Source organism: Ambystoma mexicanum, chromosome 8 (genome assembly GCF_040938575.1).
Source record: "Ambystoma mexicanum isolate Mex_15411 chromosome 8, UKY_AmexF1_1, whole genome shotgun sequence".
In the NCBI taxonomy this organism is placed as follows: Eukaryota; Metazoa; Chordata; class Amphibia; order Caudata; family Ambystomatidae; genus Ambystoma; species Ambystoma mexicanum.
Genome location: NC_090929.1, coordinates 174,822,853 through 174,849,661, shown reverse-complemented (window position 1 = coordinate 174,849,661; position 26,809 = coordinate 174,822,853). Strand labels below are relative to the sequence as shown.

The following is a 26,809-nucleotide window of genomic DNA, read 5'->3' as shown; positions in this document are numbered from 1 at the left end:
TACATATATACATCTAGGGCAGAATTGGTACTTTATCCGGATAAAGGTTTCTGTGGGCCAACGTAGAGGCTCCACCAGTCTGTCTGTCTAAAGTTAATCTGCAAAATTGGTGTTTTATACCGCTCTTTACCTAGTGACACCAAACCTCTAAAAGCTCAAGGCAGAGCTCTATCCCATGGATGTTGCATGTTGGTGGAACCAAGATTTACATACCAAGATTTATAGGAATATACAAAAGCAAAACTGGCCAAGTCTCACCCTAGTAGCCATCAGTCGAAGTTGACCTCCAGTTGAGAGCTCGATGGGCAGTGCTTTGTGGGTATTGTGGCAATGTTCTCAAAGTCACGTGACAATTGAGTAACTTCAAGTTTTATTACCAAAGTTGTCATACAAAAAAAGCAATTGGGGCTTGCAGTCTTTTCCTCAACCTTGAGTGGTCTTCCCACTCCAGAAGATCTTCAGCCAATATAGATAGCTATAGGCAGAGTACCCTTGTCTAGTCTGTCCCTATCCTAAGGAGAGTATAAAGGCAATAGCCTTCTCTCTATTGCCCTCAGGGACGTCCCAAGTGACCTAAGCGGGGTAGTATGATCACCCTGGCGTGCCTTTCCTCTGGATGACTTTTCCCTCGCTCTACGTTACCTATTTTTATCTCCACATTTCCCCACCTCCGCTTTGTACCTCTTGCCCTCCCTGTGTACACTCTGTGCCCTGGTCTTTTATTCTCTCTCCTTTCCAACTCCTTCCAGTGCTTATCTGCTTGTTTATCTCTTTATACTCCCTGCCACTCTCCACTCCTAATCTACCTTCTCACCCCTCCTATCGCCACACCTCCTTGACTATCCTGATCTAACTTGGCTTACTCTTTCGCTCTATCGCTCTACTTCTCCTCGCTTCTCCTGCCTTCACTCTCTGCAGCTCTACTAACTCTGCCTCTAATCCCTCCTTTAAACTCCATAAGTCTCTTCATCTTACTTTTTATATCCCTCCCTTCCCTGTCTGGATCGTTCTGTGCCTCCATTGGATTCTCTAGGCAGCTGCTCTCCTGTGCAAATCTTTCTGTCCATTGACAATTCCTCACACCCCCTTCTCTTCTGGGCTGGAACATCCCCCGAAGTCTCCATAAGTGTCTTTCGCCAGCCCCCTTTTCAGTCCCCAATTCTGTCTAGCTTACTGTGTTGCCTCCATGCTTTGGGTACCGTTTCCGGGTCGCACCTAGTACTGAGAAGCTCACTGCCTGTTCCAGCTCTGCTGCTCCACTGTTCCCCTGCAGCATGCCTGGGTACTCTGTGGTAGGTGTTGTTTCCCATTCAGTTTCTGGGTGAGTGAGTAAAGTCCACTAGAACAACCAATTTCACAGTATGCAAATTAGCGCACATGTCAAGCCTTTACTCCAGGAAAATGTCTGTCCATAGGGCAGTGCTATTTTATACATGGCATTTTTTAACCCAACACCGACCTCTCTTAATGACTCTGATAACGGCATATATGTTTCACCCTTACTAGGAATCAGTGCAATATAGTATGAATCATTGTGGTTGGCGCATTGGGGCATTTTGAGCGAACACCCGCCCAGTTATGGTGGGTTTAAAAGGCTTGAAAAAAAATTTGCACCGGATATGTGGAATCCGAATTCTATGACAAGACTGGAGGCGAGGATTATGCTTCAACTTCATTTATTTTACTCTCCAGCAGTTTCAACAAAAACGCACACAATAACACTGAAAAGCACCTTTCTGTCACTTTTCTTCCTTTGAAACTACAAGTCCCAATGTCCCAGTAGTTCTATCTTGCCCAGTCCAGCTATGACACTCTTCCTGTCCCTGGACGACTCCTCTTCTTTTACTGCTCTTCAGCAGATAAGTACCTTTCCTTTATCTCTCCGTTAATGGAGCATGTTTGAATGTTTAAGGCATATTGTACAGGTTAGATGTGTAAGGGATATGTATTTACACATTTAGAATACTCAGACGAAGTTTGAGATTTGTTGGAAATGCGCGTAACAGGAAGTGGAGCTCAGAGTAGATGAGCAAAAACATAGTACTGTAATTACAACAATTTCCTGTGCAGCGTAACGCGTTCCGCATCAAGGAGTGGAAAGGATAATGTGTTTAAATTTGTTAATTTGAGGCGGCTAAGGGACGGGCAAGCCCCATGCCACATTGCTGCCACAACTGGGGGCTCGCCTGGCCTCAAAGCCATAGAGCAGAGCGCCCCCACCCTCGCGGGGGCGGAGCTGGACTCTCGAAAAGCACTGTGACCCCCTCCTTTGGGGAGGTGGAGACAGAGCGCAACACGAGCAAGGTCTTTTCACCTGCGTCTGAGAGAAAGGACTCTGGCCCGGCGGTGAACGAGATACAAGAGTATCGTTGATGTGAGATTGTCCGTAGTGCAGGCTATGTCATAGTAAGTGGCGAGATAAGCCCTAGCAGCAAAAGCACACCCTGCAGCAGCTTATATCAGCTGATCGACGGCTCGAAAGAGCAGAAAGCGGCGCACACAGCCGTGAGACACACAGAAACTCCTCTCTCCTTGATTGGGCCCCTGACAACCTGATAGAAAACAGGAGGCCACAAGTTGAAGATTAAGGACACTGGTGCCAGTCACTCATATACAAAAAAAATTGAGATAATAAGAATACAATTATAATTACACTTGTAAAGTGAAAATTGATACCTCCTGCGAGGCAGAAGGTTCTGATCAATGCAACAGTGGGCGTGCAGAAGACACCTACTTCAGGTAAAAGGCACATGGCACTCATAAACATGTCGGAAATCGAATGGAGCGAGGAGGAACAGCCTCGAGACCTCGCTGCCAGTTTCAAGGAAGTACTGGGGAGCTTGTTGACCAACGCAGTGGCACAAGGGTGAAACCCCTACAAGAAAGGCTAGAAACTCTGGAAAGTATGCTGAGCCAGCCCGAAAGCACCAGAGATGGTGATAGCATGCCCACAGGACCCTCGAAGATGGGTCCTAAGGGGAGTAATCAGAGCCGAAAGAGGGAGACCTCTTATGACCCCTGGGTCAACGGTACAGGGTGAAAGAGAAGACCTCAGATGCAGTCAACACCTTTACCAAGCTGAAGGATGCCTTCATGCAAAGGATGACCATGCCAGGCCTCATGACCCCCTTCTCAGGGGAAGAAAATATGGGCGGTGAAGACCCAGGCTCGGAAGAGGAGCTAGCAGAAGGCGAGCTATCTTGCCACAAGGAGGAAGAGAGCAGAGGAGGAGTGGGTGAGACCCAGTGGGGGTAAGAAAGCCTGCAAAGAAAAACATCTGGTAGAAGAGCCAGACGAGATAACGGAAATGTTCGGCCCTGACAGTATCGGGAACCCTAGATCCTCGGACTGGTAGCCCTCTCCCAGAGTGCTGCAGTAAATGAGCATCAGACTGAGGAAGGCCTTAGACAAAGAAGTAAGGCAACGTCTTCGAGCAGAATGCCCACTGCCAGACCTCCCGGGAAAAGTGGCAGAGATGCCAGAATTGGACCCTAAAATGCTGACCTTCGTTTCGAAGACCAGCAAGCAGCCACGCAAGGGTATCGATAGGTCCTGGAGGAGCTGCCAGGAAAAAGTGTTAGACATATCGGGTCCTTTGGCTAAAATAATGTACCTGGCGGAGAGAGCCAGAGATACGGGGGAAGAAGTTGATCCCGAAGCACTGGCCAGCTGGGCCCAGAGAGTGGTCTGACTACTAGGCAATGCAAACTGTGCCATCTCTTCGGGAAGGAGGGGTTTGCTTTTGAAGATGGATCCTAAGCTGAGTGACTTAGCGTCTTATGAAGCCGGCGAAGCATCATAAGGCCTACTCTTTGGAGAGACATTTGGCAAGGAGATGGGCCGATTCGTCGGCAGATATGCTTCGTTGGAGAAGGCTCGGGCATCAATTAAGACTATTTTCCCTAATACAGATTTTGCCGGGACCGACCGCTATTGGGGTCGCACAGCCGGTCGTTTTCAGACAGGAAAAAGACCCCAAAATCCCAGGGCACAGCACTGGGAAAATAAACAGCAGGACTCCTTCTTCCCAGCCAGAGGAAGATTTCCGAGGGGGTGCAGAGGAAGAGGAGCCGGCAGAGGGCAGAGCTTTACCCCATGTGAGAGCAACGCAATACCCACTAGTGGGGGGCAGAACAATGCTTTTCTGGACAATTGGGGCTCTTTCCAGCAATACTTGGGTTCTGCAAACCGTCAGAGGTCTGCAACTGGAATTTATCCAGCAGCCAGTTCAAGCACGTTGGCCTTCACATCCGCAATTGGCGCAAGCAAAGCAGGAAAGCTTAGACCACGAGATCCGACAGCTAGAGAAAAAAGGGGCCATAGAGAGGTGCAGCACAACCCCCAGATTTGTAAGCAATATGTTCCTGGTCCACAGAAAGGAAAAAGTGTGACCAGTCACAAACTTGAAAGAACTGAACTGCTGGCTTGTATACTGACACATTAGAATGGAAAGCATACACCAGCTCCGGGATTCCCTGAGAAGGGGACTGGCTAATGAGGTTAGACTTGAAGGACACATATTTAACAGTGCCAGTGCAGCAGGAATTCAGGATGTTCCTAGCGTTCTGCTTGAACAGCCAACTGTGGCAGTTCAGAACTATGCCCTTTAGGCTAGTATCGGTGCCAGGGGCCTTCACCAAGTTGATGAGACCAGTAGACGCAGTGATTCGAGAGAAGGGCATCAGGATGATTATATACCTAGACGATCTTCTGCTCTTAGCAGAAGAGCGAGCGACGCTAGTATACCAGACGATGTGGGTACAGAAGCTTCTGACGTCCTTAGGCTTCCTAGTGAACGTAAAGAAGTCGGACACAAAGCCAGCACAAAGGATGGATTTCTTGGGTTTTGTCCTAGATACCAAGAAAGCAACCCTAGAACTACCAGTGAGAACAATAAGAGATATCAAGATGATCAGGGTCTGCTTGAGCAAGCAGACAATATCAGAGTACTAGCGAGAATGGTGGGGATGCTGGCAGCATCAATACAAGCAATTTCCCAAGCCCACTACATTATTGAGCGCTTCAGAGACTGAAGATCAGGCACCTACAACAGGGCCTGAAGTACCATCAGCAAATACTTTTGGATAAGGACTCCCTCATAGAACTAGAGTGGTGGTTGAAGAATATGGACACCTGGAATGCTTGTGCCATTTTTGGAGATCGACCAGATCTAGTCCTAGAGTCAGCTGCCAGTCGCATAGGCTGGGGGGGTGGGCAAGATGCGGATCACTAGAGACCAGGGGGGAAAAAGAGCGAAGAGTAGCTCCGCCTACACATAAACTGTTTAGAACTCCTAGCAGGTTCTTTCACTATGAAAGCGTTCAAAAAAGGGAGAGTGAACTCATGTGCTTCTCAAAATGCACAACATATCAGTGGTCGGGTACATAAACCACCTAGGAGGGACGTGGCGACTACTGGCAGAGCTAGCAAAGGACTTTTGACATTTTTGCCTTCAGTCAGGGACATCGATGACGGCGGAGTACCTGCCCGGTTCACTGAACGTAGTGGGCAACTGGAACTCACGATACCTGATGGACTGCAACAACTGGAGGCTGGACACGCAGGTTTTTCAGACCCTAGATCTGTGGGGCCTAGTTCACACAGACTTGTTCGCGTCTCGCTTCAACACGCAGACACCCAGCTACTTCTGTTGGAGGCTGGACCCAGACGCTCAAGGGACGGACGTATTTCTCCAACAATGGTCAGGGGAACTGCCCTGTGCATTCCCTCCCTCCATGATGCTGAGCAGGCTCCTGGCGAAGTGTCGGAGGGAGAAGGCAGAATTCATTTTGATAGCGCCCCTGTGGAAGCCTCAAGTATGGTTTCCAGCGCTGATGGAGCTGTCGGCAGACATACCTAGAGTTCTCCCAGACCCGAGAACGACTCCTCATGGACCCAGCTTCTGAGAGTGAGAGGGACTCTACCGCTAATAGCGTGCAGAGTATCAGGAGATGCTGGGTGCTGCCAGGTATTTCAGCACAAGCTGCAGAGCTCATTGCTGAATAGTGGGCTCCATCCACTAGGAGGAGCTATGTGTCAGGCTGAGAGGTCCTGCATCCGCGGAAGCTGCTGAACCCCCGACAATCCCCCTGAGATGTATTTCCCAGAACTAGATTTCTATTCAGCTCTGTAAACTACACCCCAAAGGGAAAGGGGGAATGGGATAACAAAACAACTCCAGGCAGACTGCGTCAAGGCTAACCAGAGCTGAACCTGCATAGGATAAAAGAATAGCAGATACACTTTCTTAATTCACTTACTTAACCTTATGAATGGGAAAACATTAATCCTTAACTAATAATTAAGAATCATACCTGGTTCTTCTCTTGAAATTTCTTAGAGAAGCTGATAAAGAAGCTGAAAATCTCTCTTACTTGAGAAACTTGAAATTCACAGCAACTTCTTACTTTAGGCAAACTGGAAGTCTTAGTTCATTGTCTTTTTTCCAAAATGCCCTGGTTGTTCAGTTAGATTGTCTTTAAAATATTCTTTCTTGTCCTTTCAAACTTTTCAAACTATTTATAATTATCTTGAGTCTTTGAATCTTTGAAGAAAGAAGAAACACGTGCTAAATGCACACGCAGGTTATTTCCATTTAGATTAACGATGAACTTCACATAGAAATCTTCCTGGTTGAAGAACACGCGCAAACGGATGAAGACGCGCGATCAAAATAATCCACACGCGCAAAAAATCCACACGCGCAATAATGTTCTCCTGCGAAACACGCGAAATAAAAACACCCGCGATATTGAGTTCAAACGCGACGAAGTGATTCTCGCGCGCAAAATCACTCGCGCTGGAAAACACACGCGATCCTTGTTCCGTACGCGACGTATTGATACTCACGCGAAGAAACACTCGCGCTATGAAATACACGCGCACTTACATCGCACGCGACAAAAAGATTCTCGCGCTTTGAACACCCGCGCTAAAAATCACACGCGCTCTATAGTTCTCACACGGCGTATTGTTTCTCGCGCTAAGGATCACCCGCGCTATGAAATCGCACGCGCTCTTTAGTTCACACGCAGCGTATAGCTTCTCGCGCTAAGGATCACCCGCGCTATAAAATACACGCACGTTTAAAGTTGCACGAGACCAACATCTACTCGCGCTCGGAAGACACACGCTAGAAAGCACGCGCACCCTTGAATTCGCACGCGACAGTCAAAATCTAGCGCTAAGGAACACCGCACTGGAAACACACGCGCACTCAGGGAGTTCAATAGTTTTAGTAGAAACACAACTTTTCACGAATTTTCAAGGAGAATGTTATTATGATGAACAGATTTTCAGTAAAAATAAAGTCACTTATCTCCTGAGCGAATTCACAAAGATTTCCTGCTTTTCCTGTCTTCCAAAACGAATTCCTGCCAGCTGATGACTTCTCCTGTAACCCCCAAGAAAGTAGCCGCTCAACTGCTGATGTCTGAAGGATAAAATCCACCAGGCCTAAGACTAAAGCAGGAGCAGCCACTAAACACGTCCTCTCAGATGGGGTTTTGATGATGAAAGGCACAGAGTGACAGTTTAGAATGTTCATTGTTGTTCAGCATTGTCTTCTAACCAATCAGAGCTGTCACTGTGAGGATCCATCTTGCCTTGGGTCAGAACCAGGATTCTGAATCAGCAAGTCAAGGCCTAACCAACTATAATGGAAAACTTCCCACCCACACAAAGCTAATCTAAAAAGGATAAATAATGAAAAGGAAACTTGAATAAGGGAAGGAAACCTGACACTATGACGCAGCTTGGGCCAAGTGGCTTGGGCCAAGTGGTCGAACTGGTATAGAGGGAGACATTTTCATCCCGTTTCGGCCCCTGTAGTTGCTATACTGAACTTTTGTCAGGCTGAGAGGTCCTGTATCCGCGGAAGCTGCTGAACCCCCGACAATCCCCCTGAGATGTATTTCCCAGAACTAGTTTTCAATACAGCTCTGTAAACTACACCCCAAAGGGAAAGGGGGAATGGGACAACAAAACAACACCAGGCAGACTGCGTCAAGGCTAATCAGTGCTGAACCTGCAGAGGATAAAGAATAACATATACACTTTCTTAATTCACTTACTTAACCTTATGAATGGGAAGTAATTAATCCTTAACTAATAATTGAGAATCCTACCTGGTTCTTCTCTTGAAATTTCTTAGAGAAGCGGATAAGAAGCTGAAAATCTCTCTTACTTGCGATACTAGAAATTCCCAGCAACTTCTTACATTAGGCAAAACTGGAAGTTTTAGTTCTTTGTTTGTCTTTTTTCCAACTTGCACTGGTAGTTCAATTAGATTGTCTTTAAAAAGTTCTTTCTTGTAATATCAAAACTTTTCAAACTATTTATAATTATCTTGAGTCTTTTAATCCTTGAAGAAAGAGGAAAAAACGTGCTAACTGCACACGCAGGTTATTTCCATTAATCGTTGAACTTCACATAGAAATCTTCCTGGTTGAAGAACACGCGCAAACGGATGAAGACGCGCGATCCAAGTAATCCACACGCGCAAAAATCCACACGCGCAAAAATCCACACGCGCAACAATTCACACGCGCAATGGTCCACACGCGCAATAATATTCTTCTGCGAGACACGCGAAATAAGAACACCCGCGCTATTGAGTTCAAAAGCAACGAAGTGATTGTCACGCGCAAAATAACTCGCGATGGAAAAAACACACGCGCACTCACAAGGCACGCGACGAACAGATTCTCGCTCTTAAAATCACACGCGCTTTGTATTTCATACGCGCTTTGTACACACGCGATAAAAATCACACGCGCTTTATATTTCACACGCGAATTGTATTTCACACGCGCTTTGTATACTCGCGCTAAAAATCACACGCGCATTGTATTTCACACGCGCTTTATACTTCACACGCGCTTTGTATACTCGCGCTAAAAATCACACGCGCATTGTATTTCACACGCGCTTTATATTTCACACGCGCTTTGTATTTCACACGCGCTTTTAAAAATGGCACGAGACCAACCTCTGCTCGCGCTCGGAATACAAACGCTAGAAAGCACGCGCTCACTGAAATACGCACGTTACAGTCAAAATCTCGCGCTAAGGAACACCGCACTGGAAACACAAGCGCACACCGATAGTTCAATTGTTTTAGTTGAAACACTACTTTTAACGAATTTTCAAGGAGACTGTATTTAAGAAGAACAGATTTACAGTAGAAATAAAGTCACTTATCTCCTTAGCGAATTCACAAAGATTTCCTGCTTTTCCTATCTTCCAAAACGAATTCCTGCCAGCTGAAGACTTCTCCTGAACCCCCAAGAAAGTAGCCGCTCAACTGCTGAGATCTGAAGGATAAAATCCACCAGGCCTAATACTAAAGCAGGAGCAGCCACTGAACACGTCCTCTCAGATGGGGTTTTGATGATGAAAGGCACAGAGTGACAGTTTAGAATGTTCATTGTTGTTCAGCATTGTCTTCTAGCCAATCAGAGCTGTCACTGTGAGGCTCCATCTTGCCTTGGGTCAGAACCAGGATTCTGAATCATCTAGTCAAGGCCTAACCAACTATAATGGAAAACTTCCCACCCACACAAAGCTAATCTGAAAAGGATAAATAATGAAAAGGAAACTTGAATAAGAGAAGGAAACCTGACAACTTTCTATCATACCTATTACAAGATGGGAAAGGAGTTTCGGACCATTGGAGTGTACAAATCGGCCATCTCAGCTGGTCATGTACCAATTGAAGGTGTGCTAGCAGGAGAACCTCCAGCGGTAGCTAGGCTAAAAAAAGGGGCGAGATATAAGGTGCCCCCCCGAAGCAAAGTAAAGTTTGGAACGTGACAGTGGTGTTGCAGCTACTGGAGAGCTAGCCAATGGACGGGTATCTTTCACTGAAGCAGCTTCCGGAAAATTAGTGATGTTGTTATGCCTAGTATCCTATAAGATGGTGGCAGATGTTAAAGCGCTGCAGATTAATAGGAAATCCTTCGGATCAGAAGGGGTCACGTTTTCAATAGTCGGGACTAAGACGGGCACGACTACGGTCCATAACCCGTATTTCCCGACTAACCCCAAATGGTGTGTACCAAAGTGTATCAAAGAATATGCGAGCAGGACAGTCGAGTATAGTGCAGCAGGCTCTACACAGCTATTGATTGCGCGTAGAATACCTTTTCAGGCAGTAGAGACAGCCACCATAGCAAGATGGGTAAGGGAAGTGATGCAGATAGCAGGCATCGACCTGCGTATATAAGGAGCACACTCGGTGAGAGGGGCACTTGCGTCCAGAACGTTTACAGCAGGGGTATCTCTGCGGGATATTATGCAGGCAGCTGATTGGGCGAGCGATAACACTTGTAAAGAGTTTTATTTCAAGGCAATTGAAAGTTTAGCAGCAACTGTATTGGGGAAGCTTTGAGCAAGCATAATGCTCGCCTCCAGTCTTGTCATAGAATAAAGATTACCCCTGCTAATTGCGCAGGGAGTATTAATTCAATTAAAGACTAGTAGGCGAGCATTAAATACCCACCCTGTCATGTATTGTCTAAAATGTATGTAGTAAACAATGGATGCAACAGTACAAGGACTCCACCTTGATATTGTTGTTTGTATGATCCTTAGGGGAAGAACAGAAGAACAATTGAGTCAAGAGTCTTGTGGAGTGTCGATGTCTGACAGAAGCAGTCAGCGCGTGTGGAAGACAGCTCCGTCGAGTTGGCGTCAAGTTAGAGCAGTTTGCCCTGTTGGCGGGATGTTGATAAAAGGTTCAAGAGGCAGTTCAGAGCCGTAAAAGAGAGGATGAGTCCAGGGACAGGAAGAGTGTCATAGCTGGACTGGGCAAGATAGAACTACTGGGACATAGGGACTTGCAGTTTCAAAGGAAGAAAAGTGACAGGAAGATACTTTTGAGTGTTATTGTGTGTGTTTTTGTTGAAACTGCTGGAGAGTAAAATAAATGAAGTTGAAGCATAATGCTCGCCTCCTAGTCTTTAATAGAATGAATACTCCTTGCGCAATTAGCAGGGGTAATCTTTATTAGCCATTTCAGCCAAGTCAAACTGAGCACATTGCCCACCTATTAGCCATCACTAGAAGTTCAGATGAGCAATTCATTGTGTGTATGCAAATTTGCTCAAAAGTCAAGTCTTTGTTCCAGGAAAATCTTTGTCTATAAGGCAGTGCTATTTTATACATGGGTCCAAAAACAAGGATTCAGACTATGCTGCATTGATGATTCCTGATGAGGTTGAAACATGTATGCAGATGTCTGAGTCCTTTATACCTGTTTGCCTTAGCTTGAAAAAGTGCTATGTATAAAATGACACTGCCCAACAAACACATATTGTAAATAATAAAGGTATAGGTGCTGAGTTTTTATAAGACACATCAATAATTAAAACACTGTAGATTTAACTTATGAATTTGTTATGCTGGTATATAACATTTATACTGCGCACCATTGACCCTGAGGCATGAGGGCACATACAAACGCACACAAAACAGGGTACAACATGAAACATTAAACAGTTGGAATACAGTGTATAAAACAAAACAATTCCAGAAAAGAAGTGATCATCAACACCATAACAGTGTGGCAATGACCTGAGAGAATAATGGAGGAGCAATGCCCAATCAAGCAGGGAGCATCAAAGTTTACTAATTACGCAGACGACATCCAACTCATTCTGGAACTGGGTGGCAGCCACTATGATTCAGACAGTGAAATAATAGCCAGGGTTTATAAGATAATCGACGATTAGATGCAGACAAACTGGATGTGTCTGAACGACTCTAAAACCGAGCTGATGCTGTTTGGATCAAGTCATCAGCTAGCGAACTTGGGGGCTGAGTATAAATCGTTTAAAATGAAGAATGCCACTATCCAGGTGGTCCAGAAAGTGAAGACCCTGGGAATAATGGTCAACTCACAGGTGGATGCTCATGCCCAGACTAGCTACCTACAAGAAAATACGGCATATTACTTAAGGCTCATGAAAGCCATTAGGCCGTTTCTTAATGAGGGTAATATGGCCACCGTAGCCAGGGCCATTATACTATCAAGGCTTGACTATGGCAATGCCCTGTTATTAGGGGCCTCCTCTAAGGATGTTTCTAGTTGTCAGGTGCTTCAGAACAACGCGGTTAGGCTGGTAAAAAATCTGAAGAAAAGAGATCATGTTACTGCAGAGAGAATAGCCTTGCATTGGCTCAGAGTGGAGGAGCGTATTAAATTCAAAGCTCTCTGCCTGGTGCATAAATGCCTGTACGGCTCTGCTCCCGAGTATCTGAAAAAGGGTTTAGTGCTTCATACCCCCAGTAGGAATCTTTGTTCAAAGGGTAAATGTCTGTTGATCGTCCCCAAGTTTAAATTGAAATCTGGGCTGGGCAGTTCCTTTTTGGTGCAGGCCCCCAGCTTGTGGAACAGTGTTCCAGAAACACTCAGAACCGTTACCAACCTTACTGTTTTTAGGAAAGGGTTGAAGACTCATCTTTTCAGATGATGAACTGGGATACGGGGGATTATGACCACCTCATGGCTTAGCGCAGACGTTCCTATTGTATTGTTTTGTTTTTCGTTGTTTGCCTAAGCGCCCTGATGCCCACGGGCTATCGGCGCTATACAAAAAATAAATACATACATACATACAAAGTATCAGTTTACAGTTCGAACACCCCCTGGGAAGGTATTTGCACAATCTTAGATACGGAGGTAATGTGCTGAATGCACAACCCACTAGGACACAGTTGCTTCCTAATTGCGAACACCAATCATTCAAGTCAATCCTACGTAAGATCTTCAGGTCAGACAATCTAACAATTCCCGGCCCTGTTCTTTGTCGCAACCATGCAAGCACTTGCACAACACTTCTCTGGAATAGTTTACTTCTACCTTCTCGATGTTAGTGATAACAAAGTTCCTTTGGTCCATAACAAAGGCTTGAATAATCAAGCCAGTAATCTTTGTGTCTTTATGTGCAAACTCTGCGAGGACACATGTTTGAGTTTAGCATTCGCTGCTACAGTTTGTTTAGGCGGTTTTAAGCCGGGTTTGAAATAGAGTACCAAGATAGAGGTATTTCTTGGACTTGACCCTTAATATCAACATTGAGGGAATTGGCCTTTTCATTAGACGCAGAGGTTATCCCAGTGGAAGCTGGCAGGCCATCCCTAACAAATGTGGTTTGTGAGGCTTGTTCCGCCCCCTCTCCCATTGAATATTAGCTTGACAGGCATTGTCATGCTTCATCGGCTGAGACAGTGCAACTGGACCATGTTGTACATTGGTCAGGGATAAAATGTTCACTCTAGGTGGCTGTAAATCTGACACAAAGTGATCCAATAAGTGCACCAATAAGCAAAGGCCATTAAGAATCTTACATAGGGAGGAGCTCTTTGGAGATACTAGCCTTGAGGTGCGACCAATGGGAAGAGGCCGTATGATCTGGTTGGAAATTGTTTGGCCTAGCCCCCCATTGTGAAGCAGAGGGTAATGGTATTATGTGTTCTATGTCCCTCCTACCATATTTATTTATCCCTCCTAGGAGTGATGTCACAGCTGGGGAAAATGTGGGAGCCATAATGTCAGTGATACCCCTTCCTTGTATGCATTCCGGACTTGCATGTCCTATAGTACCGGAGTTCGGTGACAGACAATCCAGCTCAGTAGGTAAGCGTTTGCCGGGGGAATCAGACCCCTTGGTCTTCTCCAAAACCGTGGAAATGTTGCCACCTTGCAGCCTCAGTCCGCTGCGAGAACTGAGGGCAAGGACCTCCGATATCCTGTCCCTGTTGGGCAAGGGAGACAAAGCCTCTATTCCAGCTTCAGCCAGCATCGAGACTGTCTTTGCCCTTGGCCCTGGGGTGGGATTTTTAGCATCATGGTTCCTGGGCAGTGAACTTATCACACCATGATTCCTACTTACAGCAATGATGTAAATCGAGAACTTCTGGGGCAAAACTTGAAAAAGCACAGACCGCATACTATTTGCCAGTACTCTGCTAAAAAATGTATTAATAAGGCGCACCACCTGCGACAGGGATCTAGCTCTGGACTTACCAGGAATAGCGAATTGGAGCTGAACTGAACACCGGCCCTCCCACATCAGGGGAGCTTCCACACAGAAATTGGAGCTGATGCTTATCCCGTCAGGAGGCTGCACCAGACCGTAATCCCGTTCATGCCCCTCACGACAGCCAACCCGGGCACCAATCCCCACGTAGCGGCCCCCACTACCGGACAGCTAGTGGGTCCGGGTAACAAGTTGAACAAGTTGTTCCGATGGTGAAACAGCCTCCCCACGCTAGAAGCCACTGGGAGCTGCGACCGTACAAGCCGTGAGGAGAAAGTCTGAGGAAAGGACCTACAGCAGCGTCAAGCCGCACCACAACAGAGGGTTGCAGCCGCCTCTGACGTCCCGTCGTTACTGAGATTTGTCCTATTTGGCCAGCCCTGGCATCTATATTTATTTATGCAGCTATTCACTTTCGACTACTGCAGCCGATTCAGCAATTTTGAATAGGTGTCAAGGTTTTCTATGGCCTGCTTCACATTTGTCATCTCCCTCCAAACCACCCAGTATATATTCTAAATTTTTTTTTTTAAACTTTGTTTTATTAGCATTTTCATAATAGAACAAACGGGCATTGAACCTTTTCAGCAAAGATTAAAGATTATACTTATAACAGGCCCCGTAACCCCCCCCGCCCACTCCCCCCGTAAACCCACCCCCCCAAACAAACTTAGTCCCCTTTGCGCCTGCTTCTTGTGAGGAGACGCATAGAGAGCTCAATGTATCCGGAGCTTGAGAAAGAGTCTGAGCGTTGACTGCATGTGTGGCTGTGTAACGTCCGCCGTCTCCCGGGGCGTGGGCGCCCGTTCTTTCCGTAACTCTACCCTGTGGATCAATGAACATCCCATCCCCATGTCTGCTGTACCCCGTACCAGTTGGCTTGGAATGTGCTCAGACCATTGTTCATCATTGCCGTGAGTTTGTCCATCAGGAACATGTTTTTAACTTTTTTTAACCAGTCCTCCTTTGAGGGGGTCTCCGGGCTTTTCCATTTCTGGGCCAGGGCCACCCTTCCCGCCCTCAGCATTGTTTCCCACATTCTTGGGTATCTGGCTATGTCCGTGTCCTCAGGGGGGATATATATATTCTAATTTTACCTGGAATTTATTTTTGGGTTTTAGATTCACTTATAAGGAAGGCTTTTATTCTTATGGCTTCCTATTACGTTGACCTTTCTTGTTTTGCCACAATCACTTCTGCCTACTAGAGCAGCACGCAACCCTCCTGCAATCAGTCCCTCTTAGTTCAATGGTTGGTTCCTTTTTTTTTAACCCCCTAAATTTGTTTCACGTTTCCATTAATGCTCGGACAGCTTTTTACTTGTTTTTCTGCAGCAGGCGAGACTGTACATAATTTTCATGTGCAAAGACTTTTCTTCATTTAGGACCAGCCTTTTTGTAGGCCCATCCATATGCCCAGTTACTCGTTGTGTTTCACTTGTTCTCCGGGTGATCAAGCCCACTCTGTCCAGATGAATTATCTTTTTATGTTTCTATACATTGCGTTGTCTTGCTGTTCCTCAAAGATTATATGCACATTTCTTCCAGACCTAAAACCGCATCATTAAGCCCATGTGTTTTGTAATCCTCTTTCGCTGGATGTTTCTGACCCAAGAGCAGTTAGTATGGAATAGTGGCAAGGAAGAAGGAATCAAAATGTCTTTGTTCTTTCACCCGGGCATGGACTGTTGTATTTCCTCTCCACCATTTCCCCACTTTGCAGTACATCCATCCACAAAAAGCATCTGGAGGAAACCAGAAATATATATGGAACCTCATGATTTCCCTTCACGTAGTTCCTCCATGTGAGGAGCCCAATCAAATGAGCATGATTTACTGGCAGACCCCATATATTGTCCCCAGAGAGAGTGGAGGCTGTACCGGATGGCTGGCATTGACCCTTTTTGTTTGATAGTCAACATGCAGTCCCTGCCTCAAATAGACATGCTGGCATTTTGCATTAACTCTGGAATCTCAAGACTCTGCAGGATGAAAGCGGCTCCATATAAAGAAGCTCTCCCTGTGTTCATGTCTTACACAATGCATGTCCAGGCCAGCTCTCCAATTCCTTACACGCCCAGATGAAATCCTCACGCTCTAGTGGTGGGCGCACATTTTTGGCTTGCTTATTTATTTTATAAATCTTGCGCTAGAAATATGATAATGCTACATTTTTACTTTTCAGTTCCTACCTGCGTATTCGTTTTCATCAAGACTGTTTCATGAAATAGCCTGTAAATAATTTGTCTATTCATTGAGTCTCCTTATTTTGTGATCTGCCCCAATGATTGAAGTGCCTTGTTTCTGTGTAGGTTTGTGATGATGTTATTTTTTAAGTGGATGCCTTTATTCCTTAATAAAGATCAATTTTAAGACCCTGCCTCTGGTATAAAAGGTCTTTCGTGGTGTAAGCCCACAGTCCCTGAGAGTAAAATCCACAAGTGTTCCCCCTGTGAGAACTTTGAGCTGAGCATCTGCAGTTATTTCCGAGCTTTTGGCTTCCATTGTCTTTCACATCTGCCGCCAATATTGGAGCATTCTCCACCATCAAAATCTGCTTTATAAAGTACCATAGTGCTTCTCTTGTAAAGCAGTGAAACATCGCAGTTTCCTTGTGTGCATTATCCATTTGGTCTGCTCTCTCCTTGCAAGCACAGTTGATTCTTAGTGCAAAGACTTATTCAGGCTTCATTTGCACTGAATAAGTACTCTGAAAATAAACTTCCTTGCAATGTCTGTATAAGAAAAATATAACTGAATGTCTTCAGATCCCATTTACTTTCATTTATTCACAGCTGAAGGAAGAAAATTCCCAACTGGTGACGAAGATGGAAGATATGCGGAAGATAAATGAAGCTCGGGCAGAGAAGTAAGTGTACTTTTTTTTTATTTTATTTTTTATGTATTATGATATTGTTTTATTACAAACGTTTTATAAACACATTCTTTCCATGTCATCCTAACATTTCAACAAAATTCCTAAATAGAACAAAACATGAGTACTGAGTCCCTACTAGTCCTCTGCCGTAATCAGAATTAAAAAGTGATAGAGATGAGGCAGGGCCAGACCATGGGGAGTGTTGCCATACCACTATCATTAATCATAGGGGGAGAAGTGGTGTAAAGACCAAAGATGAAATCATTGTTCACTTCCATTTCTTCTCTCTCCAGAATATCCCTCACAAAGACTGCAAAGATTAATGAATACTGTTTTTGTACAAGGAACATATTCCACCATTTGTGTTATGTTTTGGCAGCCATGGCATGAATTTGTTCCCCCCCCATGTATTTAGTTTTAACCGTTGCACTGAGGGGCATTCCAGAATTAAATGTTTAGATGATTCCACCCGTTTCTCATTCCTACAGAATCTGCAGTATGCCTCAGTTCGGTCCAGTTGTCATCTTATGACTAAGATTTCTCTCGTCGAAAGTGTATTCCGTCGGAGTCTCATGAAGAAGTGCCTCAATTCCAGACATGGGAATTTTCTCAGATAAGCTTGCAGTTGGTTAATAGCTCGGCTTTCATGAGCAAGATCAAGGGGTCTTTTATATCTTCTTTTTTTCCCCCGGTCTCAATCCAGTCTTGTAGACGCGTTTTCTTCTTCGCCCCTCAGGATTGCCTTTTAGTACCTCGATGGGTATTTCCAGCTCCTTTAGCCATGTTCAACATCTGTCCTGCCTCTCTCCAAGGGCCCCCCTTTCACCTATTTGTATCGTTGGTTTCCAGTATCTTAAATGGTGTTGCCAACTCTTCCATTATACATTTGCGGAATATACTCGGGGACTTCCATAATACCATCAAGTGCAATGATTGGAGCGCTAGATCATACCTTATTAGGGCAATTGGGAAGGTTGGTGACAGATGCAAAACATTTCGCCAGAAGAGTGCCTCTAATAAGTTCCAAATTTCCCATGTCATAGTTAAGGTGCCCTCCGTACCTTATGTTAGTATGGGCACGACTTTCTGCTTGTGGTGAATTTCCCAAACTTTCTATGGATGCAGATTGCTTGCGTAGCTAGACTTTTGGCTTTGTCTTTGCCCTTAGCATTTCTTCCCATTCCAATTCTCTGATGTTCGCATTCACTATGTCTGCTAGATATCTATTTGAGGGAATCTGCTCTAATATAGTGTTTTCTATGTGCATTTAAATCTTTTCCCCCCTAGACGCCCAGCGGACCATCCGAAACATTTCACTTTTATTTTCTTTGTTTATCTAACAAAGTTAGCTTCCATATAGGCTTCCAGGGCTGCCAATCTTTTTAGGAGACTAATGGGAGTCCTATCAAGGACAACTAAATCATCCACGTGTATAACTCATGGTACTAGCTGCTCATCAGTCTTTGGTGGGAATGCTTTTATGTCTCTCTGGCATGTACTCATATCACATATGTATAGAGACCTAGGGCATTCTTGTTTTACACCACAATGGGACTTGATAGTTTCAGAGAGTCCCTTGTTGCAAAAGCCTTGCTTGGATTGAGGTGTCTGAGTAGAGCGAGCGGATTGCATTTACCAAGTCCATATGGCAGTCCCAAATGATACATGTTTACCATAGATGTTCTCTATCTATACTATCAAAGACCTGTTTAAGGTCGATGAACGCTGCATAGACTTTAGTCTTAGTTTCCATGGCTTTAATTTTACATGGGTTAAGTAGAAGCAGGTTAAGCCCCGTACCTACCCCTTTGACGAACCCAGATTGTCTCTAGTCCATCATATTATTATTTGTTGCCCATTGCATTAAATGGTCCAAGTGGATGGATGCAAAGACCTTGCCCATAGAATCCATCAGAGCAATTCGTCTGTAGTTACGGGGGTCGGTTATACTCCCCTTTTTGTAAACTGGAATGATTAGCGCTGTTTTCCATGAGGGTGGAACTTTGTCAGCAGAATGTGCTTAAATAGCAGGGTACACCACGTTGACCATTCTTCTGGGTTGGCCTTTAACATATCATTGGAAAAGCCATCTGGTCCCGCCACCCTTCTATTCAGGCTTTTTATTCTCCCCAAGATCTCTGCTTAGTCGAAAGGTATTGCCCACCCCTTTCCAGTTACATACTCTGGTTCCTCATACCTCAGACCTTTTTTGGTAGACAAATCTGAAAAATGGCCAATCAGTGCTGATGTAAGCATTGCTGTTTGAAATGTCTTATTCAGCATAGCCCATAAGTTCTGTATATTCTGGCCACTTATTACTCTTAGCATGCACTCTGCATCCAGCTGGTAATGTTGCTCTTTCATTGCCATCAAGTCATTTTAATGCTTTTTTTTGTTTCCTTTTTTCCAGCCTTATCTGTTGCGTCATTGGTAACTTAAATAGTCTCCTCAGATCCACTCAAGAGTTTTTTCCTCGGCACAACTACTTCTTGATTATAGCAATGTTTTAGTTTTATGTCATTTTTTTGGTTTATCCTGCTTCATTTCCCAGAAATCAACTTGAGCCCATGAATAGGCCAGTGTCTGCAGTGAGTCCTCCAACCAACCGCTTAACCTTTTTGGTATATGCCTGATTCATCGGGCACGGAATGGTAAAGGCTGTTTAGCCATCCAAGAGAAACTACTCCGTAACGGCACAGGCCATCTCTGAGATCTTCTAACGCAGCATTGATGTGTGTGCCCAAATATAGGAAGGAGCGGGTGGTTGGGTGAGCTTTCTCTGTGGCCTGGCCTAAGCTATGGAACTCGCTTCCCTATTTGCTGAGAACTACGGTAGATTTTGTATCCTTTAAATAAGGGGTTACGACTCTCCTTTTTTTTCTTTAATAATTCTGTTTATTAAGTTTTAGTAACACAACAACCAAAACAAACATGAATCAAAGGCATACATCAGATCATGGTAGCAAGGCAGTTTTCAAAAAAGCAAAAGGAACCCAGTCGGGCCGAGAGCCGTCAGGCATTTGTGGGATAAGGCAGGTAACCAATGTTAACAACAGTACGTGTCTATTTTCAACGGCACTTTTCAGTTAGCGTCCAGCCATTTACCCCATATTTTTTCGAATTTGCGGGGGCAACCCCGTGCATTATAAATCCGGCGCCCCGAGGCCGCGCATCTGTCCAGCTCATTGCACCAGTGGTTCACGGATAGAGGGTCGGCAGAGCCCCAGCTAGCCGCGATCAATCTTTTGCCTGCCCCAAATGCCAGTGCCAGAAATATTTTTTCATATTTCGAGAGATCCACTTCACCTCCGATTCCCAGCAGTATCATTTTGGGATCCCTGGGGATTGGTGTCGCCAGGGTGGCTGCGATCTTGTTGATACAGTTCTCCCAGAAGACCTGTAAGACTCGGCAGTCCCATAACATATGGTAAAACGTGGCAGGTTCTGTTTTGCACCTGAGGCATGTCCCGTCTTCCAGTCCCCCCCATCTGGCCATGGCAGTGTGTGAATAGTATGTGCGGTGGAGGATCTTCAGTTGTATAAGCCTGAGCTTGGAGTCTATACCTATTTCTCTAGGGAACATCAATGCCTCTACCCAGTCTTCTGGTTCCATTTGACCTATGTCCTTTTCCCATTTTTCTTTGAGCCCATCTAGCTGCGTCGCCCCAAAGGAGTTAAGTGCTTGATAGAGCGTGGAAGTGACATTGGTGTCAATGTATTGCGAAAGGATGTTGGTCTCAATGGGAGTACAGGGGGGTATGGTTGTCGTATCAGGGAATTGGGTGCGAATGGCGTGGGCCAGTTGCGCATGTCGAAACCGGTCCATGGGTGCGAGGTCGAATCGCTCTTGCATGGTCTCAAAGTCAAGGAGGTGGCCGTCTTGTATCACATGCGCTAGTGTGTGTATCCCTTTCACGCACCAGTGATTGAAGGTGCCCATCTTTACTATTTCCGGGAGGAGTGCGTTGTGCCATAGGGGTTGAGATAGTGTTGGTTTACCTTTCCAGCCTATTAGTTTGTGCGCGTCCCGCCATGCCCGGCAAATGTGGCGTGTCATTTTGGGCAACAACGGGGGTTGGTCGTGGGTGGCGTACAGGGTCTGTAGTGGGGTTAGTGGGGTCATGCTCTCTGTTTCAAGGCGGATGTGGGGGGAGTGTGGGATCTGCGTGTATCCAGTCGTTTACCACCCCAATCTGGGCTGCAAGGTAATAGGTGCGTATGCATGGTAGACCGATGCCTCCCTCCCATACTGATCGCTGTAGCGTTTCGAGGGCGATCCTGGGTTGTTTCCCTCCCCACAGCAGTGTGCGAAGGCGTCTGTCTAGGAGTGCGTAGGTGTCTCGGGGGATGGCAATGGGGGCGTTTTGGAGTACATACAACAGTCTGGGGAGGGTCAACATTTTGAATAGCGCCGCTTTGCCCATTAGTGATAGTGGGAGTGATTGCCAGTGGGAGGTGTCCCTATTGAACCGGTCAATTATTGGTTGTAAGTTGAGTTGTAGGAACCCACCCAGTGTCGAGTCGAGTCTTATGCCCAGGTATTTGAGTTCTCTAATGGAGACATGATATGGGCAGGTTTCAGGGATCGCAGACTCGTCTCCCTGGCCCGGGAAGTAAATGGTTTTGGTTTCGTTTACCTTAAGGCCTGCAAAGCGCTGGTATTCTCTAAGGATGCGGGAGACAATCGGGCAGGAAGTGCGTGGGTTACTGAGGTATATGAGGAGGTCGTCCGCGTAGAGGGACAGTCGGTCCTCTCCCCCCCCGGCCAGGTGAACCCTGACCAATTAGTGTTAGTCCTAAGCTCAATTGCGAGAGGTTCTATGGCCAAGAGAAAAAGCAGCGGGGAGAGGGGGCACCCCTGTCTCGTACCACGACCCAGGGGAAATGATCGAGAAGACCTGCCGTTCACCCTTACCGTGGCCTCCGGGTGTGCATACAGGAGTTTAACCCACGATATAAACGTTTGCCCCAGGTTCATCCGAGCCATGATTGCCCACAAAGCCTCCCATTCTACAGAGTCAAATGCTTTTTCAAAGTCCACTGCCAGGAGGGCCAGTGGGGCTGGTATTTCCTTGGCTCTGCGCAGGTTCATGCGGGTGGATTTGTTGGGCATGAATCCGCATTGGTCGGGGTGGACCAGGGTCTCTATAACTTGCAGCAGTCTGTTGGCTAGTGTTCTTGCGAGGACCTTGGCTTCGCCGTTGATCAAGGATATTGGGCGATAGGAGGCACATTCCTCCGGGGGTTTCCCGGGCTTATGTATGACGATTATGCATGCCTTCCTGAGGTCCGGGGGGAGTGCCCCCAGCTCTTTGCCCTCCCACATGCACCGTATGTTTCTACGCAGCAGTGAGCCGCTGAGGCATTTCCATGTTTCTGTAGGGAACCCATTAGGACCCGGGGTCTTCCCAGGTTGGAGCTGTGCGAGCGCCTCTTGCACCTCGGTGACAGTGATTTCGGCGTTCAGAAGGTCTGTTTGGCGCTGAGAGAGCTTCGGGATCTCGATCTGGTCAAGGTAACATGCGGGTTCGGAAGGCAGGCTCTCGGCCGGTGGAGTGTAGAGTTTCTCATAGTAGGCGGCGAATGCCGCAACAATGTCCGAGTCGTCTGTGAGGAGCGTTCCGTCTGGAGATACAATTGCCCGCACATGTCCCTTGGTCTGTTCGCGCCGTTCCAACCAGGCCAGTGTCTTATTCGCCTTGTCGCCTCGATCATAGATTTGGCTCCGGACTAACTGATGGGCTATTCGTGCATTGTCTAGACCCAGGTTGCTAAGGGCCTCTTGTGTTGTAATCAGATCCTCCTTCGCTTCTTGGGTGCAGTGTTCTAGGGTTCGCCGTTCGCACTCCAGGACACGCGCTTCTGCCTCTTTGATCTTTTGGACTTGTCTTTGGTAGGCCGAAACTTCCGAGATAACTTCCCCGCGGAGGACAGTCTTATACGCCTCCCAGAGCGAGATCGGGCAATCCACTGATCCTTCGTTGTTTTCAAAATATTCTGTTGTCTTCTTTTCCAGTTCCTCTGCAATTTCGGGGAGACGTAGGTGATACGTGTTCAGGCGCCAATTACGATCCGGACCACGGCCGGAGTTCTTCATGGACAATAGGAGCGGAGAGTGGTCAGAAATACCTCTTGCGAGGAATTCCGCGTCAAGGAGCCTGTGCTTTATATTTCGGGGGATGAAGGCATAATCGATTCTGGAGAATGACTTATGGACGCCTGAGAAGAAGGAGAACCCTGCCTCGTTGTTGTGGAGCGAGCGCCATGCGTCCGTCATACCCAGAGCTTCGGCGAACATGGCGAGTGGTGTGGGGGCAGGGAAGGTACCTGACCTCCTGTGAGATCTATCGACTGCAGTGTTCATCACTTCATTAAAGTCCCCGCCAATCACCCATACATCGGCCTCCTCTTCTAGTAACCGGCTCTGTAGCTCGGAGAGTAGTTCTTTCGACTGTGTGGGAGGTGCGTAAATTGCAGCGAGGCCCCATTTCTCGCCCCAGATGTCAGCCAGTATCATAACATAGCGGCCCCGGGGGTCGGTCTTGACCTTCCTGACCTGCAGGGGGACTCGCTTGTGAACCAGGATCATCGTGCCCCTGGCTCTCGTTGTGAATCCAGCCTGGTAGGCGTGAGAGTAGTTGGATCTTTTGAAGAGGTTTGTGCTCGTGCCAAGCAAATGCGTTTCATTTAGAAGGGCAATGTCGGGCGAGTAACGGTTAAGGTACTGGAGCACCAGTCTTCGCTTTATGCTGGAGCCGAGGCCGTTGACGTTCCAGGAGAGCACAGTCACCTTGTTGGAGTTCATTCTATCTGCGTGGGGCGCATATCTGGACATCGAGGATCAATGGTAGTCCTGTACACTCGAGAGGTGTGCGGCGCTGTACTTTCGGGGGAGACGTCCAGGGGTCGTCTCGGGTTGGTATATCTGCTGCCTGGATGATGATTATGTCTGTGGTCTTGCCCATAGACAGTACTTGATTCCCTTGCCAGTGCTACTATGTGTCTCGCCTTATTGTTTCTTGATTCGGTTTCTTTACAGTCCTTGAACTCCCCCCCACCCTGTACTTCCCCCCCCTAACTGGGAGCACCTGTCGCCCAAACATTGAACCTATAACTTTATAAACTTCTTCGGGATAACCCGGCTGTGATAACGCGCGCGCAGCCTTAGGGGGCGGCGGCCGCTAGGTGAGCATTTCCATTCTACCAATCTGCAGTTTGGGCCCCTCAGTACCGGGTATTCATCCTTTTTCCGTAGGGGTCCTTGACACGTCGTCGTCCGCATCGGACGGGGGGTGAGGGGGCGAGGGTCTCCCAGGTCGGGGTCGCTGCGCGGGCGGGCCCGGTAGCACGCGTTTCCCGCTGGGGTCCGTGAGGACACGAGTTTCAAGCCAGTCCCATGCATCTTTGGGGTTGTAAAACAAGTGAGTAGCGCCCTCATACTGGACTTTTAGCAATGCCGGGAAGAAGAGGGCATATTTGATGGATAGTGACTGGAGCTTCCTCTTGACAGAGTCAAAGGACTGGCGGGCTTTTTGGACTTCTTTCGTGTAGTCAGGATAGAAACCGACCTTGTAGCCGTTGTATGTGATCGGGCCCATGGCCCTTGCCATTTGTAGGATCGCATCTCGGTCGCGATAATTCAGTAGGCGTGCAATCATTGTTCTGGGCGGGGCACCCGGTATAGGTCGGCCGGTGGGGACTCTGTGTGCCCTTTCAACCGAAAAGAATTTGGATAGCTTCTTCGGGGCAAAGATATGAGTGAGCCAATCTTCTAGGAAGAGTTCTGCGCTGGGGCCTTCCTCTTTCTCTGGTATACCGAGGATCCTGAGATTATTGCGTCGCGCCCTCCCCTCACTGTCTTCGGCGCGGTTTTCCAGTTGGGTCACTTTTTGGGCAATCACAGTGAGCTGTTGTTCAATGCGATGGACCGCATCTTCAGTGTTAGACACCCTCTGTTCCGCTTCCCCCACCCTGGTCGACAAGTTGCGGAGGTCCTGGCGTATAAGGGACACCTCAGAGGATAGGCCACCCATTTTAAGTTCCAAGGACGTCCTCGAGTCCCCAATCGCTTTCATAAGATCTGACAAAGAGATAGGAGGATCTCTGAGTTCTCCAGGGTTACTCTCTTCTTCTGGGGGTTGAGGCTCGCGCTGGGGAGGGGTAGCTGCGTTTGTGGCTCGTGGGTCTATGGCGCAGCTGTGCTCTGTGTCCCCTGCAGCAGGCTAGTTGCAAAAAGGGGGGGTTGCGGGGGGGAAACAAAGCATCCACCCCCCACACCCGTGTACCTTGCCGTGGGTGCCTCTGGTTGCAGCGTGTCTTCCCTCAGCGGGGGAGCGCAGCTCTCGGCTCTTGCTGCCGCTCGACCCCAGGTATTGTAGTCTTGCTGTTGAGGAGGGGCGGGGGAAGGAGGGAGGAGGCCCCGCTGGGAAGGCTGGCGATGCGGAGGCTCTCCGGATGCGTTGCTCTCGTGGATCGGGAGGTGTGTGGGCAGCTGTTGTCCCGAGGGTGGAGCAGGTGGGGGGGGCCCTCAGCGGCCGCTCATCGGCACCCGGAGAGCGCCGCAAGATCTCGATCCAAGCGTCGGCCTCGCCTGGGAGCCACAGCGAACTCAGTGTCTCCGGGGGGGAGGAGCGATCCTCTTCTCCCGCCCGCGCCGCAATGGCCACGGGTCATCCGCCGGCGGTCCGCGGGCTGGTTCTGGCGTCCCCCCGCTCCGGTTTCTCTCCGGAGTGCAGCGGCAGCAGCTCTAGTGGGTCCGCCACCGTTGGCGGGCGGTTGAGGCGAGATTGGTTCTCGTAGAGTGGAAAAGAATTCAGGATAATAGTAGCGGCCGCCGGGAGCCGTTGATTTTAGTCCCGCATGCGTCGCGCGCGCATGCGCAGTCCGACTCTCCTTTTTACGTGAGCCGACCTTTCCAAGCTTTCTTTTCGGTGTCGCCACAGCGCCATTATGCCTTCGGTGATAGTGCGCTATAGAAGAAACCGATTGATTGAATTTTCTACATTTTTCCCTACATGCAGTGAAGTAAAGCGCCTCTCTGGTAATAGGCTGGCTGAAGTTGGTTATTAAAGAAAATAGGTCTCTGGTGGCATCATCACTTGTAAACTCACGTTTAGAATATTGTAATAGTCTACTGATTGGCATATCTCTAGGTAACTTTTCAAACTACCCCAAAGGCTTGATTATGTCACCGAATTTAGGAGGGAACTACACTGGCTTTCAATCAAGCAGAGAATTACAAGCAACATACTCTCTTACTTAGAAGTGTCAGAATCTGAGTGCCCCCCAATATCTCATCAGGATGTGCTGCGGTCCTCTGACAATCTCCAGCTTAACCAGGCGCAATCTTGCTTAAACAATTTGGTGACTCAAATTTTGAATTCAACGCTGCACATGAATGGAATGCCCTGTGTCTTGCTTTTAAACTGGCCCAATCACTGACACTGGTTAAGAAAAATGCAAAAACCCTACTTTTTATCCTTGCTGACTAATTGTTTGTCCTTACTCTTTTGTCTTTTTCTTGAATTCCTGCCCTCTTATTCTGCTTCACTTGGTGCGCTCTGAGGCCCGCGGGCATGTAGTGCCTTACTAAGAATTAAAATAAATAAATTGGATACCCTGCCCTTTTCCCTGTTTACGCTGTGGTGTTTATCATTGGGGATTTTCATTAGTTTCTAAATTTCCAGGAGTATGCTCTGCCATTGCTACAATGTTTGGTTCCATTAGTTGGTTTTCTTTCATCTAGCAATGTTAATGCTTGGTTTAAAAAGACCTCACTTTGCCTTCTTTTGCAATCCATTAGTAGTTGTATTTCTGCAATATCCTTAACCAAGCGGGCTGCTAGATCATCCTCAGAGATTTTACCAAAGCTCTTTCCCCCTCAGGATCTC

General features: G+C 47.2%; 1 protein-coding gene across 4 annotated transcripts in view; it reads left to right on the top strand.

The window, feature by feature from the left end:
* The window catches only part of ENTR1 (endosome associated trafficking regulator 1), a 540,688-nt gene that overhangs the window by 256,426 nt on the left and 257,453 nt on the right, over positions 1-26,809 (top strand). For all 4 annotated transcript variants that reach the window (XM_069609578.1, XM_069609576.1, XM_069609577.1 and 1 more), the window contains one exon: positions 16,837-16,910. In XM_069609578.1, the coding sequence (XP_069465679.1) occupies positions 16,837-16,910 (74 nt within the window). The remainder of the gene's footprint in view (positions 1-16,836; positions 16,911-26,809) is intronic.